This window comes from Rhinatrema bivittatum, chromosome 2 (genome assembly GCF_901001135.1).
Source record: "Rhinatrema bivittatum chromosome 2, aRhiBiv1.1, whole genome shotgun sequence".
In the NCBI taxonomy this organism is placed as follows: domain Eukaryota; kingdom Metazoa; phylum Chordata; class Amphibia; order Gymnophiona; family Rhinatrematidae; genus Rhinatrema; species Rhinatrema bivittatum.
Window position 1 is genome coordinate 48326430 of NC_042616.1, and position 21518 is coordinate 48347947.

General features: G+C 47.9%; 1 protein-coding gene across 11 annotated transcripts in view; it reads right to left on the minus strand.

Moving 5' to 3' along the window:
* LOC115083911 overlaps positions 1-21518 on the minus strand; it is a 274261-nt gene that overhangs the window by 11995 nt on the left and 240748 nt on the right. For 10 of the 11 annotated variants that reach the window (XM_029588000.1, XM_029587994.1, XM_029588001.1 and 7 more), the window contains 3 exons: positions 20247-20393; positions 5300-5431; positions 4981-5124 (listed from right to left, as the gene is read on the minus strand). In XM_029588000.1, the coding sequence (XP_029443860.1) occupies positions 4981-5124; positions 5300-5431; positions 20247-20393 (423 nt within the window). Of the gene's footprint in view, positions 1-252; positions 314-4980; positions 5125-5299; positions 5432-20246; positions 20394-21518 lie in introns of all 11 variants that reach the window. The other variant, XM_029587995.1, reaches the window with a different exon arrangement.

Consider the following 21518-nt stretch of genomic DNA (forward strand, 5'->3'; position numbering starts at 1 on the left):
TGGTACTACAGGAACGAAAATTAGCAGGTAAGGAAATAATTTTCTTGTGTAGCTCCCCACCAGGAAGTTTTCCTTTGAAAAGCTGATCTCTTCTATGGGCTTGAGTCTGCTTCAAGAAGAAGGTGACAACTATCTTGTGATGCAGGGAGTGAAGGGCCTTTTCCCCCTTTATAGACATGTGGCCTAGGGAAAAATGCTGAAGGGATGATTAACTGATTAAGGTAGAAATCCAATAGGAAAATTGGTTCTTACCTGCTAATTTTCATTCCTGTAGTACCACGGATCAGTCCAGACTCCTGGGTTTAATTCATCCCTGCAGGCAGATGGAGACAGAGAAACTTTCACTGACACTGCTTGATAAGCCCTGGTGCCTGCAATTCCTCAGTATTGCTATGGACCCAAGCAAAACATTACGTGCAAAAATTGGTAAAACTGGTAAATTGCAAATGAAAAACTTGTAGTCCTTAACCGAAACAAAAGATGTGTACCAAAAAGATTACAGCTGAGTGGAGGACTCTCCACCTCCATACATGGGTCAGGTTCTGGACTGACCCATGGTACTACAGGAACAACAATTAGCAGGAAAGAATCAATTTTACTTTCTCTGTACATACCCAGATCAGTCCAGATTCCTGGGATGTACCAAAGCTTCTACAGAGGGTGGAACCTGAAGAGTCCCGCTCGCAAGACACTTTCATCAAATGAAAAGGGCCCGGATCCCAAAACTGCAGGTTTATGCACCATCCACCATCTGCTGGAGACAGAGAAATACTGAGGAACTGCAGGTGGCACCAGTGCTTATCAAGCAGTGTCAGTGAAACTTTCTCTGTCTCCATCTGCTGGCAGGGATGAATAAACCCTGGAGTCTGGACTGATCCTGGTACGTACAGGGATGGCTGCAATGACGGACCTCAACGTTTCCATGCGAAAACGAGGAACCCGAAGCGCCCTGTTGACCGTCTTTAAGTCCAGTATCAGATGGAAGGATCCCTCCTTCTTGGGCACCACGAAGTAGATGGAGTACCGTCCGGTCCGATGTTTGGTCATTGGGACCAGGACAATTGCCCCTAGATCTTTCAACTGGCCCAAGGTGTTCAATGCTGCTCCCCAAGGGAAGGAGCTAGCAATTTATGATACTCCATAGGCGGAGTTAGTGATCTGATGTGAGTTGGCTCCCACAGAGTGGCAGTTGATATAATACCGCTCTATTAGTGTAAGGAGTAACACTTAATGGAAATGGTGAATCCCTGGGCCGATGGCAGATGACAGCACCCTCAAGAGGAGATCCTGAGAGGGACCACCAGCTAGGCTGGAGTATTTAGACAAACACAGATAGTTCTTTATTTAAACTGGAAGTAGAACCACCAGAGGTGGCAGTAGTGAGCTGATGCACCCAGCAGGGCTGAAGTTCCTCTGATACTGGAATTACGATCTCTGAGTTGCTGAGCTGTAAGGAGAGACTATAGGTAGTGAGTAGACAGGGTATGCAGGGCTTATAACTAGTGGTAGAAGACACTCTCACAATAGTAGATATCTGCAATGTCTTCCTATGCAACACAAGGTCTGGAGTATCAACTGTTGCTTTATCTGGGGCCCACAAGGTGACACCAAGAAAAGGTCCCGTAATGGGTGAGCAAAATCCAACGCATAACGGTGTTCTATGATGTTTAGAACCCACTGATCTGAGGTGATCTTGACCCATTCCTCGCGAAACAGAGAGAGATGTCCTCCAATCTCCGGAACCGAGGAATGGGCCGGCGCACCTTCATTGGGCAGACTTGGTGGTAGAGAAAGCTTGGGAGGCTCCGACACACAGAGGCTGTCTCCAGCGAAAGGAATGGGCCCAAGCCTGGGACCTCATGGACGTCTGCCTCGGAGCAAAGGACTGGGCACTACCTGTCCGGAAACAGCATAGACCCCGAAAACGACCCCTGAACGATCCAAAAGTGCGAGAAGAATGAGGCTTGTCCTCCAGGAGCTTGTAAACCTTATTATCCCCCAAGTCTTTAATGAGATGTTCCAGCTCATCACCGAATAACAAGTTTCCTTTGAATGGGAAGGAAAACAGCCCAGTGGCGAAGCCAAAGAAGCCTCCTAGCAGAAACTGCGGAGGCCATCGTGCGAGAGGAGGTACGTAGAAGATCATATAAGGCATCAGCAGTATAGGCCGCAGCCAACTCCAAACGATTCGCTTGGTCCAGCTCTGCCGGGGGGAGATCTTGAAAGGTGAGCAACTGTTGCACCCACCGAAGGATAGCTTTCTGCATGAGGCTACTGCAAATGGCCACCCTAACAACGAGTGCCGAAACCTCAAAAACCCGTTTGAGAAGAACCTCGAGCTTCCTATCCTGGAGGTCCTTCAGAGCAGTGCCTCCCGTCACCGGAATGGTCGTGCGCTTAGCAATCGCTGAGACAGCTGCGTCCACCTTAGGGACCTTCAGCAACTCCAAGGTCTCCTGCGGAAGCGGATAGAGTTTTTCCATGGCCCTACTAACCCTCAGACTGGCCTCTGGCGCGTCCAATTCCCGAGTAAGCAGCTGCCAAAGCTTCAGGTGAAAGGGAAAGGCTTTAGGCCAGTGGTTCTCAACCCTGTCCTGTGGACCCCACCAGCCAGTCGGGTTTTCAGGATACCCACAATGAATATGCATGAGAGAAAATTTGCATGTTATGGAGGCAGTGCATGCAAATGTTCTCTCATGCATATTCATTGTGGATATCTTGAAAACCCGACTGGCTGGTGGGGTCCCCAGGACAGGGTTGAGAACCACTGCTTTAGGCGGAGCCCTCAGCCTCGCAAGAACAGGGTCCCCTGGGGAAGGACCCGCCACTGACTGCGGTGCCGGAATATCAAGCTCTTCCAGAACATGAGGGATTAGAGGGTCCAGCTCCTCCCTGCGAAATAAGCGGAGCACCTGTGAGTCATCCCCTTCCATGAGAGCAGAATCTTCAACATCATCGCCCGCAGTGTCCACCGTGGAAGGGTCTTGGGGCGTGGGGTCCAGGGGAATAGCTGGTGGTGGAACAACCTGAACAGGGGCTAGACGGGGTATAGGAACTGCAGGAACTATAGGCCCTTCCGCAGGTCTAGGGACCTTAGCCGGTGGAGACTGCTGCCAATCCAAATCTGCCTTTGTCTTAATATATGCTTTGTGCAGCAGCAAAATAAACTGTGATGAAAAAGGATGCTGCCTCTTTAAGACCCCCCCCCCCCACCGGGGGCAAGGCAGAAGGAGGCAGGGCTTCTGATTCCACATCTAAAGGCCTTTCGGGGCTTAAACTATGAGGGGAAAGCGGCGGAGGGAGATCCCCTCTCCCAGGACATTGTGCAGCATCGGAGCCTGAGAATTCCAAAATGGCCGCCGCACCCGCGTTTAGTGGGGACAGGGCAGGCCAATGGAGAGGAGCCGTCTCAGCCCTTCCTAAGTCGTGCGAACGCGGCAGAGACGCTCTCGTGGAAGAGCTGAGCTGCTGGCTCTCCACACGCCGAATACAGCGATCCCTGCAGCATGGAAGAAATAGAAAAAATCAGTAAGTTCCTCCGGAGTGCCGGGTACTTAGAGCAGGCTTTAAAGTACTTTTTTTTTTTTTTACTTTTTACAAAAAATGGAGCCAGTGAATCAGGGGAATGTACCTCCCTGGAATGTAACAGGAAATAGCTCCCTTCAGAGGAATGAAGCATCTCTGGAATCGGAGGGGGGAGGGACCGGCCCACTGGTAAATCCCCCCTACCCTGGTATTAATAACTTCCTCCGGGTATCAAGGCTTGTGGGCACAAGGCCCTTTATGCTGCTCTAACCAAAGTTATTTAATTGTAATTTTTTTTTTTAAGTACTTACTAAGGCTGATCTAGTCAATGATCATTAAGGAGTAAGGAACCCCTTTTTGATAGAAACAAACACTCAATTTTAGAAAGGATCAGGACTGCAGGGTATGTCTTCCTTCACCTGCTGGAGTCAGAGAAATACTGACGGATCGCAGGTGGCACACTGGGGTATCATAGCGTGCCTTGAACCTTTTTCTCTGACTCCACCTGCTGGAAGGGAGACACAACCCAGCCGTCTGGACTGATCCTGGTATGTACAGGGAATTTACCATTTTAAGCATATTTTGCAAAGGGAAGGTGGCTTATGAGATGGGTCCCCCCCCACACCAAATTTTCAGTATATGTCAGGGGGGGCCATGAAAGGTGTGTTTGGAGGTTCCACAAAAATATGTGGCTGCTAGCATGTCCCAAAAAGCAGTCTCCATTAGTTCTGTATGGAACTTCTTGTTATTGAGTTGGGCCTTGTTCAGAACAGACTCTTCCTCATTCTGAGCTTCTGTAAATAATGCGTATTAAGAATATAAGAACATAAGACTTGTCATACTGGGTCAGACCATGGGTCTGTCAAGCTCAGTATCAAGAATAAGCCCTTCATCTTTGGATTAAACACTCATACTCTGAGGTATAACCTATTTCATTATTTTGTTTCATACACACTCTAGGGCCTTTTGCCCTTTTATCTGTGGGTAACAGAAGCAAGTAGAGCCTGTGAGTCACTAGCCATGAGTCTATATGAAACGCTGACGAGTTTTATTAACAAAAGAAATGTTTATACCTTTCCATTCCTCAGTTTCATATTTACAACCAGAATGAAAAATGCTCAACAGCTTATTCTAATATCAAGGAGTGTACTTTTGAAAGCTATTTCCATGGGAAAATAGTGCTTTATGTACGAAACTGGCCTTTTGCAAATCTGCTGGCCCAATCTATGCAGGTAGTCTTACGCATACCCTACGGCAGGGCATCCCAAACACGACCTGGGGAGCCATCAGACAGTCGGATTTTCGGCATATCCAATTCATTCAAATCTACCTCAAACGCATTCATTGTGGATATCCTGAAAACCCGGCTGGCTGAGGGGTCCCCAGGACAGGTTTGCGAAGACCTGCCCCAGGAAGGGAGACGGGCAAAAGACAGAACAAGTAAATAAGTCTTACCATGAGTTGAACTGCTTTTACACCACAAGGTCTCTCTTCTGTCAAATCTGCTGGTGGCACTGGTAGGACCCTCAAACACAAGTGCTGGCATTTCCTGCAGGAGTTTTTCCAAGCCACTGAGGTGTTTATTAACAGGAGATATTCCTAGTGAAGATGCATGAGATAGGAGCATTAATTTGGGGGGGGGGGGGGAGGGGGGAGTAACTGAGATGTTTACCTACAGGAGATATTCCTACTGGAGACACATGAGAAAAGAGCAACAAATGGGCTTAAATCTCTCTCTCAAGCAGTTCATTTCTAAGATGTCTCCTTCTATTACCGTGCTCGGAGGCATGTCCTTCCTGATCCATTGGGCCTGGATCCAGAGGTCTGGTACGGTCTGAATCACTCTCCACCTCTTCCTCTGTCAGGTCAATATAGTGTGTGCTGACAACAGCGGGATGGATGTGGCCTGTTCTCCCATCCAGCATGAGGGAAGGAAGCAAGAGCTTGTTACTGATTGCCTTTCAGAAAGTCTCAGACTGTCACATTATCACCTCAGGCCCTGTCCCCAACCCCATGGCATGTTCATACACTACAAGTGACTAGATTGGCTGTTTGGTTATTTCTGTACTGAAGTTATTTATGTAAGTAGCACAGATTTTATTGGCATGTTTGAGGGCCTATTGGGGAAACCTATCACCTGATATTTTTTGCTGTGCCAGAAATGGTGCTGTCCACGCAAGAGGTTAGCTGTTTCCAAATACTTCTTTTTTTTCAAGGTAGATGTGGTAGTAAACATTCAATTCACAGCCATTCAACATCAATGCAATCAATTGTATTCTTTCCTCTCTCCCTGCTCCAAAGGGAAAATTGTCCAGACTGACCCACTTTCAATGTGGATCAGCATATATACGTTGCTTTCTTTCTCAACAACTTCTGAGGTATCAAAATACCATTCTTTATGGTCTCCACATCATCAATACTGGGAAGTACGCAAGTCAGTATATTCTTCCCCCTTGCCTCTTCTGTGGCTCCCCATGGCACTACTCTTGCAATGTCTTCACCCTCACTTTTCCCATCCTTTGCTTTTTCATGACTGTAAGCTCTCTAGGGCAGTGTACAGTGCTATGTACATTGTCAGCCCCATATAAGATCAAGTAATACAAAGTTGTGCCACAGATTTTAAAATGAATAAAGGCTAGCTTCCTTATCATCCATGCCAGACCAATCCAGACAAGTGGGTTATGTCCCCTAGGCTCACTAGACCTCTGTAAGGGGAGTGAAGTCATCTATGAGCTTTTTTCCTCTGAATTCATTTGCTGGCAGGGGGACATAACCCACTTGTCTGGACTGGTCTGGCAGGACGAAAGGAAACAAAATTAACAGGTAAGTTGAAATTTCACAATCATCTGGTTTCAGCCTTCTTGTCTTAAACCAAAATGAAAGAAACACAGAAGCAAAAGAACCCAGGTTAACTGTATTTAAAAGAATCCTTTTGGAACGTTCATCACACTTAAATGTACTGATGAAATCATTAGAAAATATCCAGTGTAGGTGAATGGTGGTGGAATGACATCACAAGAAAGAAAAGTCCTCCTTTAATTTCATAGAACAGATGCATCCCAAGTAGTTGTGGCCCAAGTCTCCCCTGACCATTGCCCTCTTAATGTAACTTAACCCCACTCTAGGGGGTGAGAGGGTAACCCAATCTCTGTGATTGTCCATATCCGAAGACTGATAACAATGGTGCCAATAAATGCCAGGAGAGATTGCTTTTAGTGAAGTGGACATTTGCCCACTTGGAACTGGACTAATATCACCAACTCATTTCACACAGATGCCAAATGGTGTTCATATAGTAATGAAGAATACAAGCCATATTTGAAAAGGAAACTCAGAGGTGAGAGGCTGTGTATCCTTAAGTGTGCTAATCTAACTGATTCAGTCCTAGAGGTGAAATGCTCTGTACCCCTAATCCCCTGCTTCATCCAGTCCTAAAGATGAAAGGCGCTGTCTTGTGTCCCTGTTCCCTGCCACCTCAATTTTTATTGTTCCCACAGGGCACTGGATTTCTTTTTCCTAGTACAGACACATTAGCACATAATATAAGAAGTTGCCATACTGGGTCAGACCGAGGGTCCATCAAGCTCAGCATTCTTTTTCCAAAAGTGGCCCAATCCAGGATACAAGTACATGGCAAGTACCCAAACACTATATAAATCCCATGCTACTGATGCCAGTAATAAGCAGTGGCTATTCCCTAAGTCAATTTAAATAGCAGCAGTTTATGGATTTCTTCAGGAACTTGTCCAAACCTTTTCTAAACCTAGCTACTCTAACAGCCTTAACCACATTCTCTGGCAATGAATTCTACAGCTTAATTGTGCATTGAGTGAAAAAGAATTTTCTCCAATTTGTTTTAAATGTGCTACTTGCTAAATCCATGGAGTGCCCCCTAGTTCTTGTATTATCTAAAAGAGTAAATAACCAATTCATATTTACCAGTTCTAGTCTGCCTAAATTATTGAGTTGCTCTGTTCTAATAAATTAATTAAATATTCTCACCAACACATTATCTCTAAGGAGCACTGATATGTTAAACTTATGTGACATGGGGATCTAAGGACAGGGAGTAACCTATAAGGGAAATCCTTATTAAGGTTTCCCTCATTTGGATCTACCTAACGGAGTACTGAGCCCGAGACACACCTGTCTTTTTCTCCAAGCTGAATAGCCCTAACCTCGTTAGTTTTTCTTCAAAGGGAAGCTATTCCATCACTTTTATCATTTTGGTCACCATTCTCTGAACCTTCTCCAATGCAACTATATCTTTTTTGAGATGTGGTGACCAAAATTGCACACAGTACTCAAGGTGCGGTCTCATCATGGAGCGATATAGAGGTAGTTTGACATTTTCCATTTTATTCACCATTCCTTTCCTAATAATTCCTAACATTCAATTTGTTTTTATGACCGCACACTGAGCCAATGATTTCAATTTATTGTCTACTACGACACCCTGATTTTTTTCCTGAGTGGTAACTTCTAACATGGAACCTAACATCATACAACTATAATGTTGGTTACTTTTCCCTATGTGCATTACATTGCATTTGTCCACATGAAATTTCATCTGCCATTTGGATGCCCAGTCTTCCAGTGTCAAAGGTCCTCCTGCAATTTATCACAATTTGCTTGTGATTTAACAAATCTAAATGTTGTCATATGCACATTTGATCACCTCACTTGTTCCCATTTCTAGGTCATTTATAAATTTATTAAAAATCAGTTGTCCCACAGCAGATCCCTGGGACACTCCGCTATTCACGTTTCTCCATTGGGAAAATTTACCATTTAGCCCTACTCTCTGTTTTCTTTTAACCAGTTGGCAATTCACAATAAACACTGCTCCCTTTCCCATGACTTTTTAATTTTCTAAGAAGTCTCTCATGAGGGACTTTGTCAAATGCTTTCTGGAAATCCAGATATACTATCAACTGGCTCACCTTTATGTATTTATGTATGTATTTAGATTTTTATATTCTGCTTTTGGCACTTCAAAATGTACATCAAAGCAGATTACATTCAGGTACAATAGGTTTTTCCCCACAGGGCTTACAATCTAACTTTGTATCTGAGGCAACGAAAGATAAAGTGACTTGCCCAAGGTCACAAGGAGTGACATTGGAATTTAAACACTGGCTTCTCTGAATTATAGCCTACTGCTCTAACCACTAGGCTACTCCTCCACATGTTTATTTACACCCTCAAAAAGATGTAGCAAATTGGTGAGGGTTTCTTGGGCATCCGATTCTCCCGGTGACACTCTTGGAGATGGTGGTCAATTCGGCCTGTTAGATCGATAAGATCCTCGAGAAAGGAAGGGAGCTCTCATGCTGCCAACTCGTCCTTTAGTTGCGGGGAGAGCCCGTCCTGGTAGATAGCTCGCAGGCAGTCCTCCTGCCAAGCGAGTTCAGATGCTAAAGTCCGGAATTCAATGGTGTAGTCTAAGAGGCTTCTTTGGCCTTGTTGCAGGTGTAGTAGACTAGTGCTTGCCACGGTATGCTGCCCAGGATCATCAAAGGTTTGCCGGAACACGGTCACGAACTGAGACAGTTCCCATTGGAGTGAGTCCGAACGCTCCCACAAGGGAGGAGCCCACACCAGCGCCTTCCCTTCTAGGCAGACAAGATGAAGGTGACCTTGGTTAATTCATCTTGAAAGATGGAGGGTTGAAGAGCAAACAGCATATAGCACTGATTAATAAACCCTCTACACAGTTTGGAGTCACTGTTGAAACGAGGTGGGGTTGGCAGGGCCAGTAGGGCTCTGGAGGAGGAAGTAGATGGCTGTGGCGAAGAGGAAGCCGTCGCCGGAACTGAGTTGCTGGACATGGCATCTAGCCGTGTATGTAGACGCTCGAGGGAAGAGGCCAGGGCCTCGAGAAACTGTTGCTGTTCTTATACCTTTAGGGTCAGGCCAGGAATAGCCTGGAGGGCATGTGGCTCTGCCAAGTCCATGGCCTTTGCAATCTGTTGCGCCAGAGGTGGACCCTTGGGTTGAGGTGGGGTTGACGCTTCTCATAGGAGGGATCCTATGGGTCCCCACCGTCAGCAGGCAGAGAGGGTTGACAGACGGAGGCCGGCTGGTGCTTCACCAATACCAGCCCTCATTCCCTGCAGGTTGAGCCTTTGGGTGTCGGGGCTGGCTGGACTTAGGTGGCCTTCGTCAGTGGTCGTCGATGGGTGGATCGAGATCTGCCCAGAGGCAGCAAATGGTGTAGGAATCAGTCTGTAGTGGACGAGGCAGAGTCCTGGAGACTTGGGCACCAATAGGAACACAGTCTGACAGAGGGTGCCCGAGCAAGAGCAGGCTGAAGCCTGAATGAACCACATCCAGGACAAAGGCATCTTTAAGCAAGCTGGATTCTGGGCTGGCGGCAGTCTGGAAGCAGTGGCAAACAAGGCTGAGGTCTAGACGAGGAGAGAGTTAAAGGATGGTCAGACAAAGCAGAAGTTTAGGGCTGGAGAGAAGCAACGGCATGGTCAGGCAATGCAGAGGTCCAGGGCTAGAGAGAGGCAACGGAGTAGTCAGGCGATGCAGAGGTCCGGGGTTGGAGAGAGGTAACGGAGCAGTCAGGCAATGCAGAGGTCTGGGGCTGGAGAGAGGCAATGGAGTAGTCAGGCAATGCAGAGGTCTGGGGCTGGAGAGAGGCAACGGCATCGTCAGGCAATGCAGGGTCAAACCAGGGTAGCAATCCGAAGAAGAGATGAAGGAACAGGAACACCGAAACAAGGAAACAGGAACGAAGGCAATCAGGATCGGGAACCAGGAACCGAAGAGGCAACGAGTACTCGACTAGCGAGGGGACCTGTTGCCACAGTCAGGTGGATCAGCTGTGCGCGTGCATGCCTAGGGAGGGGCGTGGCATTGGTCAGGACAGCGTCTCTCCACGGGCCACGCGGAGAGGCCCGACGCGGAGCATCAGGAACTGTAGCAGAGATGGAGGCCCCAAGGGTGGCCCGAGGATGGAGCTGGTGGCCCACAGCCGCCAGAGACGAGGGACCAAGTGCTGGATCACTTTGAAAGAGGTGAGGGGGTCGAGCCACGGGTCTGCTGTGGCCGGCGAGCATAACACTCTGGAATGTATACCATTTGGCCCATGTGATTTGCTACTCACTAGTTTGTAAATTTTTCCTTGTACATCATCAAGGTTCACTGAGATTTGTTTCATTTCCTCTGACTCATCACCTTTGAATATCATTTCTCTCTTACATTTTCCTCAGTGAATATCAAAGCAAATGGAATGGAATGAGTAAAGTTTCATCACTTGTTTACTCTTTAAAAAAAGCACAAAGACTCGGGGACACACAATGAAGTTACTAGGTAATACATTTAAAACTAATAAGATAAAATATTTTTTTACTCAAAGCATAATTAAGCTCTGGAATTTGTTGCTAGAGCATATATCATGAAAGATATTAGTGTAGCTGCGTTTAAAAAAAGGTTTGGAAACGTTTCTGAAGGAAAAGTCCATTAACCATTATTAAGATGGAGTTGCAGAAATCCACTGCTTATTCTTGGAATAAGCAGCTTGGAATCTATCTACCCCTTTGGATCCTGCCAGTACTTGTGACCTGGACTGGCCACTGTTGGAAACAGGATAGTGGGCTTGATGGACCCTTGATGTAACCCAGTATGGAAAGTCTTGTGTTCAAAGAATTTAGTCTCTCTGCTATGGTTTTGCCATCTCTAAATGCACCTTTTACCCCTTGATCATCTAATGGTCTGACTGACGCCCTTGCAGGTATTTTGCCTCAAATGTACCTGAAAAGGTTATTATGAGTTTTTGCTTCCATGACAAGCTTCTTTTCAAATTCTTTCTTTGCCTTTCTTGCTGCTCTTCAGTTTGTCAAATCAAGTCTACTATATCTTCCATGTTTCACCGCAATTTGGTTCAATTCATCTGAATCATCACCCTTGAAAACTGTTTCCAGAATAGGTATCTCTCAACATTCTCATTAGTGAACAACAAAGCAAAGAATTTGTAAGAAAATTATTCCTTACCTGCTAATTTTCGTTCCTGTAGTACCATGGATCAGTCCAGACGGTGGGTTATGTCCCCCACCCAGCAGATGGAGTCAGACAAGAACTTCTGAGGGAGGTGCCACATAAGTCCACATCCCTGCTATCCCTCTTCAGTAACTAGACTATCAGAGCCATAGAAAGAGAGAAAGACGGAGGGATCAAGTAAACCATGTTTACAGAATGCCAAATCGTAAGAACTGAAACAAACTGGTGTCCAACGGCAAACTTGCAAACTGAACTGCAAGAACAAAAACAGTTCCACAAAGAGATAGAAGGGACCCCAGGGACCCCAGAAAATCAGGTCATAAGAAATCGAGCAGTAGATCCCCTGATAAATCCCAACCAATCAATCTGAGGGAGGGCGTCTGGACTGATCCATGGTACTACAGGAATAAAAAATAGCAGGTAAGGAATAATTTTCTTTTCCCTGTACGTACCAGGATCAGTCCAGACAGTGGGATGTACCAAAGCTTCCCTACTGAGGGTGGGCCGTAGATAGCCCTGCTCGAATGACCCTGTCGCCAAAAGAACCAAAGGTCGACGACTGGACATCCAGGCGATAGTGCCGAGCAAAAGTATGCAACGACTTCCAAGTGGCCGCCCGGCAGATCTCCTGCGAGGAGACCGAATGACTCTCCACCCAGGATGTCGCTTGAGAGCGAAGAGAGTGAGCCCTGACCCCCATCGGGGGTTTCTTTCCCGTGCCAATATACGCAGCTGCAATAGCCTCTTTCAGCCAGCGAGCGATCGTCGTCTTAGATGCCAGGTGACCCTTCTTAGGTCCTGACCAAAGGACGAACAGGTGATCCGAAAATCGGAAATCATCGGTGACCTCCAGGTAACGCATCAGGCAGCGCTTAACATCGAGCTTGCGGAGATCGCGAGGGTCACCCGATGTGAAAGAAGGCAGCTCCACCGTCTGATTAAGGTGGAAGGTAGAAACCACCTTGGGTAGAAACGAGGGTACTGTGCGCAAAGTAACCCCCGAGTCGGTAAATCGCAGATACGGATCCCTGCAGGATAATGCCTGTAGTTCAGAGACCCGACGGGCCGAGCAAATGGCTACCAGGAAGACCGTCTTGAGAGTGAGGTCCTTGAGAGTAGCGACCCATAACGGCTCGAAAGGGGGTCCGGTGAGGATCCGTAGTACCAGGTTGAGGCTCCAAGATGGGCAGGGAGCTTGGAGCAGTGGTTTTAGATGTTTTGCACCCTTAAGGAATTGGACGACATCCGGATGCGAGGAGAGAGGAATTTCCGCCCCTCGGCAAAGCAAGGCTCCTAAAGCAGCAACCTGAACTTGGAGAGAGTTGTAAGTTAGGACCTTGTCCAAGCCCACCTATAGGAACAAAAGAATTTGGGTCACAGACGTGTGCCTCGGTTGAGTAGTGTGTGCCATGCACCATGACTCGAAGACCTTCCACACCCGGACATAGGCGACGGAGGTGGACTTCTTTTGTGCTCAAAGGAGGGTCGAGATCACAGCCTCCAGATAACCACGTCGTCTCAATTTGCGCCTCTCAAAAGCCAAGCCGCAAGACAGAAACGATCTGCCACGTCTAAAAATATTGGACGATGACGGAGGAGGTGCGGCAAATGACCGAGCCGCAGAGGCCCATCCTCCACCAGGTTGAGTAGATCTGCGAACCACGGCCAGCGAGGCCACTCCGGAGCCACCAGAATTACAGGGCCTTGGTGGTCCTCGATCCTTCGTAGCACTTTGCCCACCAGAGGCCAAGGAGGAAACACATAGAGGAGGAGATGACGGGGCCACGGCAGAACCAGAGCATCGATGCCCTCCGCTCCACGTTCTCTTCTGCGGCTGAAGAAGCGAGGCGCCTTCACGTTGCGAGCTGTCGCCATGAGGTCCACATGAAGAATCCCCCAGCGGTGAACAATCAGGTGCATCGCTTCTTCTGAGAGTTCCCACTCTCCGGGTCGAGATGTTGGCGACTTAGGAAATCCGCCTGGATGTTGTCAACCCCCACAATGTGCAAGGCCGCCAACCGGTTCAGATGCAGTTCCGCCCATGGCATGAGCTTGTCCGTTTTCTGGGAGACGTGGCGGCTCCTCATGCCTCCCTGGCGATTTATGTACGCCACCGTGGTCACATTGTCCGAGAGTATCCTGACCACCCGATGGAGAACAGGGGGAAGGAACTCCTTCAGCGCTAGACGGACTGCTCTGGTTTCCAAGTGGTTGATTGGCCACCTTGCTTGGGCTTGTGTCCACTGTCCCTGCAGAGACCTCGACTGACAGACCGCTCCCCAATCCGAAAGGCTGGCATCTGTCGGGACTACTATCCAGTCCGGAGTCTCCAAGGATACTCCTTGAGCCAGATGGAGGGGCTCTAGCCACTAGAGAAAGCTGTCCCTGGCTGTCCGAGGGAGCGGGAGAATTGCCTGGAAATCTCACGACACCGGCTTCCAGCGGGAAAGCAAGGCCCTCTGTAGCGGCCGCAGGTGCGCGAAGGCCCAGGGTACCAGATCGATGGTAGATGCCATGGATCCCAGGATCTGTAGATAATCCCAAGCTGTGGGCCAAGAGAGACCAGAGAAACGCTGTATTTGATCCCGTAACACCTGGGCTCGCTCCGGCCGTAGGAAAACCTTGCCCTCCGCCGTGTCGAATCTCGCTCCCAGGAAATCCAATGACTGGTGAAGTTGATAATACACCCGAGTGATTGTAGAAATTGCAGTACTCTGTCGACCATCAAAAGACCCTGGCTGAAGGATTTCACTCGGATGAGCCAGTCGTCCAGGTAGGGATGAACTAGGATACCCTCCCGACGGAGGGCGGCCGCTACCACCACCATGACTTTGGTAAAGACTTGTGGGGCTGTCGCCAGACCAAAGGGGAGAGCCTGGAATTGGAAATGTTGCCCTAAAATCTTGAACCGGAGAAAACGTTGATGCGCCTTGAGGATTGGAATGTGGAGGTACGCTTCCGTGAGGTCCAGGGGGGCCAGGAACTCCCCGCGGTACACTACCGCTATTACCGAGCGTAGCGTCTCCATCCTGAAACGCGGTACCTTGAGGGATTTGTTTACCGACTTGAGGTCCAGTATTGGACGGAAGGTGCCCTCCTTTTTGGGCACCATGAAGTAGATGGAATAGGGTCCCCGGCCCACTTCTTGGGGAGGCACCGGGACGATTGCCCCCAGTGCGAGGAGCCAGTCCACTGTCTGGAGAACCATGACCTGCTTTTGACAGGTTTCTCTTCTCGACCCGCAGGGCGAGAAGAGAAACCTGTCTCTTGGGGGCCGCACAAAATCCAATGCGTAGCCGTGCTTTAGAATATCTAGGACCCACTGATCCGACGTGATCCGGACCCACTCCTCGTAGAAGAGAGAAATCTGGCCCCCTATACTGGGGATCATCGCGTGGTTCAGCCTGGCATCATTGGGAGGGCTTGGAGGACGCGCCCTGGGATGATCCTTCCTTGCCGGGTCTGCGCCCTCGAAAGGGCCGGTTCCAAGAATCAATTCCTGGAGGAATCAATTCCTGGAGGAACTGAAGGATCTCATGGATCGCGGCCGATCTTCCAGAAGTCTATGCACCGCATTTTCTCCAAGTGACTTGATGATCTGATCCAGGTCTTCTCCGAACAGAAACTTACCCTTAAACGGAAGTGATTCCAGCCGAGTCTTGGAGGAGGAATCTGCCGACCAATTCCGGAGCCAAAGGAGGCGTCGAGCCGAGACCGCCGCCACCATCGACCTGACGAGGACCCAGAGCAGATCATACAAAGCGTCCGCCCCGGAGGCAATCAGGACCTCCAACCTGTCTGCCTGGCATGTCTCCTCTGGAGGCAGGTCCTGCGACGTGAGAAGTTGTTACACCCAGCAAAGACCTGCTCTTTGCGCCAACGAGCTGCACATGGCCGCCCGCACTCCCAGCGCTGACACTTCGAACACTCTCTTGAGGTACACCTCCAGCTTCCTGTCCTGGAGGTCCCTCAGTGCCGTGCCCCCCGTGACTGGTATGGTGGTGCGTTTGGTGACCGCTGAAACTGCAGAATCAACCGCCGGGACCTTGAGTAGATCCAGAAAATCCTCAGGGAGGGGGTACAGCTTCTCCATGGCCCTACTAACCTTGAGTGTGGCTTCTGGTGAGTCCCATTCCCTAGAAACCAACTGAAGGAACGTAGGGTGGGTGGGAAATGCCCTCGCGGACGGACGGAGCCCCACCAGCACTGGGCCCCCCCTTCTTCGCCATGGGTTTGGGACCTGGAGGATCAGGCGGTGCATCGATGTCCAGCTCCTGCAGGATGTGCGGGATCAGGTCTTCCAGCTCTTCCCTTTGGAAAATGCGCTGGACACGAGGGTCGTCACCTTCCATCTGAGCTGCCAACAACGGGTCATCCACGACCGTATCTGGGGCCAGATGCCCCCCTTGCACCGGGGGGTACCCTCTGGATAATCCAGGGGGATTCTGAGATGGGCTTGCCACCTCCCCTCCCTGCTGGTCGATGCCCTGGGGGGAGCCCCCCCCAGGGGAAGAATCCGTCCGTGCCAGCTTGGGGGGGGGGGGGGGGGGCTGGGCACGAGATCCAATGGCTGGGCCATCCTAGCCAAAAATGCATTATGCATTAAAACTATAAATTCCGGGGAAAAAGCTGGTGGGCCCGGTGAGGGCCCAGTTAAGGCATCCCCCGACTGGGGCAAAACGTCGGACACCTGTACTGGTTCCAAAAAGGGAGGCAGGGCAGAAAACGAGGTCTCCGCGTCCTCCTCCGAGGCGTTGGAGACAATTGATTCCTGCAGTAAGATGGCCACCGTTCCCGCGCTCCGCGAGATCAGAGCGGGCCGCTGTCCACTAAAGCGGTCCTGGCCACGCGCTTCGATGCCGTCCCCCTGCCGCAAGCTGCCCACCCCGCCGGGGAGGCAGGCGGTACAAAGCCCCTCTCTGGAGCACCGGCCCCCGAGCCGGCCACACGCGGTGCATGCCGACTCTCGTGGCATGTCGCATGGTGGGGGGGGGGGGGAGGGAGAAGCGCAGGAAAAGAAGTCCGATGCCACTGCGAGCGTCTAGCTCGGTCCGAGGCCGCTGCAACACCCCCCCTACTGCGGTGGCCGCCGGGGAATGGGACCTCCTGGCAGGCAGCGGCCCCGGGGAATGGAAAGTCATGGGGCCACGGGTCGGTAAGCGACTGAGGGGGGGATGGGGAGAGGTTGGAGCCTCCAACGTGCACCCCAGCAGTGCGGCGCGAGTGAAATAAAGAATCTGTGAAGGCAAAACAAACAGGCACTTACCCCACTGACTAAGCCACAGCGGTAAGAAAACAGACAGAGAAAGGAAAATCAGAACAGACCTGTCCACAAGTGCCCCGAAGAGAGCCAGTCAGGAAGTGACTATTATTTTATTTTATTTTTTTTGTAAATAAGAAACTTGATCCCTCACTAACACAAGCAAATAAAGGCAAGAAAACTGAGAGCAAAATTAGTACAGAAAGCCAAAGTACTGGGGAACTGCTGTTCCCCTGCTCCTATCTGCTGGAGTCAGAACGATACTGAAGAGGGATAGCGGGGATGTGGGCTTATTTTATTTTATTTATTTATTTAGGGTTTTTCTATACCGGCATTCATGATACAATCACATCATGCTGGTTTACAAATAACGGGGAGTGTAATAACTTAGAACCTTGAACAAGTGAGGAGAATCAATGCAGTTACAATAAAACAAGGCTGCTCAACTGGGAGGAGAAGAAACAAAGCTATAGTAACTTAACAGACAGAGGTATAATTATTTACAGTATTCTGAAGTGTCTTTCTATAGTTGATGCTGAGAATCAGTTAGGGTCTGGAAAGGCTTGTTTAAACAACCAAGTCTTAAGCCTTTTTCTGAATGTTAGAAGGCATGGTTCCTGTCTTAGATCAGGGGGAATGGAGTTCCATATCGAAGGTCCCGCTGTAGAGAAGGCCCGGTCTCTGAATGTTAGATAATGAGTGGATTTGGTTTGTGGTACATGTAGTGATCCTCTGTAAGCTTCTCTAATGGGTCTGGAGGAGGTGAGTTGTCTGAGCGGGATTTGTAGGTTGAGTGGAGCATGATGATGAATGGCTTTATAAATAATGGTGATGGATTTATAAATAATTCAGAAAAGGATTGGCAGCCAGTGTAAGTTTTTGAGAATGGGAGTGATGAGGCACCTCCCTCAGAAGTTCTTGTCTGACTCCATCTGCTGGACGGGGGACATAACCCATCGTCTGGAATGATCCTGGTACGTACAGGGAATTATTCTTTCCACGATGGCCTTATCTTCCCTAAGTGCCTCTTTAACCCCTCGATCATCTAACATTCTAGCCATCTCTTACAGGCTTCCTGCTTCTGATACATTTTAAAAAGGCTTTATTATGAGTTTTTGTCTCTTCAGCCAACTTTTTTTCCAATTCTATCTTAGCCTGTCTTATCAATGTTTTACATTTAACTTGCCAATGCTTATGCTTTTTCCTATTTTCTTCAGATGGATCCTTCTTCCAAAATTTTAAAACTATTTATTTTATTACATTTTGTATAAACAAAGAACAAGAACAGACAATGCACTGTATGGGAAGCATGAAAATACAAATGAGAAAATATATCTCACAGACAATAAATCATATTTGGCTCAAATTATTTGTGGGTCATGTCATTATTGCAACCGTTGACATTAAAATATGTGTAACAGATTCCCTCCAATTCCATATATGGAATTGGAGGGAATACATATAAGCAGATATGGGTCCCATATCTGCTTATATGTAGCCTCTATTCTGAAGCGTATAGGTTAACTGCTCTAATACAGCAATTTCAGTTAGTTTAGACTCCCAGTATCTTCGAGAAGGGATGGTTTCCATTGATGGGCAATTGTTAAGTGAGCAGCATGTAATAAATGACCAACTAATTTCCGATGTCCTCTTATTTCCCATCTGTTAGTCCACCTTCCCAATATATATAAAGAAGCATCGCTTGTCAATGGCATCTTACAAATATTGGAAATACTATTGGTAACCATAACCCAGAATTTTTGCACTTCAGCACATTCCCACCACATATGTAGATAGGATCCCTCTCTCCCACATCCTCTCTAACACAGGGGGTTGGTGGAGGTGAAGCTTGCATAAAATGTCAGGGTACGATATAAAAGATGTAATAATTTATACAACACTTCATATCCTTTATTACAAATATATATATTCTAGCAGCTTTCCAAATAGCTTTCCAATCCCTGGCTTCCAATTGGAGCCCCAGATCAGCATTCCACTGTCTTAGAATCCGGTTAGCTGTAGTGGCCTCTTCAAGCTCAGAGTGAATGTAGATATACAAAACTGAAATAAGACGCCAAGGCCGGACCCTGCAACTAAGCACACCTTCTACCCTCTCACAAACACTCACCGCATCATAACCCAGTGAGTGAGTTAATATATCTCTTCATAAATAGAAATAGAGGCCCCTGGTAGAATCAGGGAGTTGAAATTCCCTCGCCAAATCTGTAAAGGTTTTAAGATGATCTTCTTCTACTAAGTGCCCCAAAAATCGAAGGCCTGGAACCTCCCAATGCTCAACATCTGAGGAAAAGGTGTGCTTAGATAAATCCGGATTTCGAGACAAGGGAGTCGTATAAGACCATTGTGTGGCTAATACCATAATTTTTGATTTGCGAGATCTCCAAACTCATAGGGTATGAGCGATAATAGGATGCCCCCGAATACATGGTCTATATGTATTAGATGTGGGTGACATATGCAAAAGAGATCCCAGACTGCAACCTTTTGCCCCACCCAGTTCCATAGAGAGCCAAGCCCCTGGAGAATCTACTCCCAACCAAACCCGCAGGCAAACTAGGTGACAAGACTAGTAGTACCATAAAAAATTGGGCAATTTAAGGCCCCCCCCTCTCTCGCAAGGGAACCATAGCATCATATTTATGTCGAGGGGGTTTGCCTTTCCATAGAAAAAGAGAAATCTTACTCCGAAGATCCTGCACAGCTTGTGGGGTCACATCACACGGCAAATGCATAAAGGGACTTCTTCCAATTTGTGAAGAAAGTTATTTTGGCTAAAATATCCTCTTTCACCTCGCCTTTTAACCATGTCAGCAGTCGTTTGGTCTTCCTTACACCTTTTTTAATGTGAGGGATACATCTGGACAGCACTTCTAAAATGGTATTTTTAAACAATGCCCATGCCTGTTGCATACTCTTAACCTTCTAGCTGCACTTTTCAGTTTTTTTTTAATCTCTTTTTCTCATTTTATCAAAGTTTCCCTTTTGAAAGTTTAGCCTTGGAACTGTAGATTTACTTATTGCCCCCTTCCAGTCATTATGTCAAATTTCTTCATAATATTATCATTATTGCTAAAAGGTCCCACCTCTCGCACCAAATTGTGCATTCCACTAAGAATTAGATCTAAAATGGCTCCCTCTCTTGTTGGTTCCTGAACCAATTATTCCATGAAGCAGTCATGCTTTAAATATTGGTATAATTTTCTGCAGAGCCCTTTCCCTGTTCCTCTCTCATGACTTCCATTGCCTTACATGGCATTATGATATACAGCCTAGGGCACAGTCATACAAAAGTGGTCGGGTTTTCTTGTGCCACGTGATGAATGCGCCTGCTGTAAGAAAACAGCTTCTTGTTAGATATCAGGCACCTGGTGAGTATGATTGTAAGCAGGGAAAGACATGACATCATGACAGTTCATAAATGGGACCTTACCAACACGAGAGGAAGTCCTCTTCTTGTTTGTGGCAGCTGGGGTCAGGGGCTTGGCATTGCCTGTCTTACTTGGCAAGTCTTCTTCCTCAGTGAGGTCAATGCAGCGATCATTCGGCTCACAGTCATGACTGGGGTCCACTTCTCTGTCTGACAACGGAGTGGGGTGGGGGAGAAATATTCTCTCAGATTTTATGTGGCATACTGAATGTAGTCAGCCCAAAGTCATCCCTGCATGACTCCAGGTCCCTCTTATACATGGGGTGGGCAATTCCGGTCCTCGAGGGCCACAAACCAGTCTGGTTTTCAGGATATCCCTAATGAATATGCATGAGAGAGATTTGCATGCACTCTGCCTCAGTTGTATGCAAATCTATGTCATGCATATTCATTAGGATATCCTAAAACCTCGACAGGTTTGTGGCCCTTGAGGACTGGAATTGCCCACCCCTGCTCTAATAGAATCTGACCAACGAAACAAAGAAATGTCGTCTCCACTTACAAGAAGACAGTACTTGCTTTGTCCACAGGGCAACGTCAAAAATACACGCGACAAGGAGTTACTCTCATACTTCTTCAGTAACAAGTACTGGGAAACTAGCTTGGAACCAGTAGGCTACAACTCTCTAGAATCTAACCAGGTAGGTGCCAGCAGGTTAGGGGTGGCCAGGTACCATTCAGCAGGGCCAGAGTGACTTAGGTGGCCAGGTGGCTTGGTAGCCTCACTAGTTTTGGTAGCTGTTCAGATTATTGTAGAGGTTGATATTAAGACATGGTGAAGTGGGTGGGCCTGGCTGTTGAAGTACGTATGGGATACTATCTGCACATCTACCTAGAATACAAGCAGAGAACCAAAAGAAAACAACAAAAACTGACTGGATAAGGAGTGATATCCTTCAATCTTGAGTTGCATATTGTGGTTATTGTCAGAAGGGCCTTTGTGACTGCACATGGTGCTTCAGTCATGCTCCTTCCTGGATGATCGACCTTTCAAAACTGTTATGGTCTCCTTTGAGATCTCCCAGCAGGATGATTGTAATGGCGTGTTGTAGGCTTACAGGTAAGCTGACTCAGAGATTTCAAATGGTTTATAGAAACATAGAAGTGACGGCAGAATAGAACCCTATGGCCCATCCAGTCTGCCCAGCAAGCTCCCATAGTTACCAGTTTCCCATACTTATCGGTTACTCAGTCCGCCAAGGTCAGGGCTCTTGTTGGTTACTGTTTGAGTCCAATTTCCCCCCCGTTGCAGCAGACAGTAATGTTGGAGTTGCA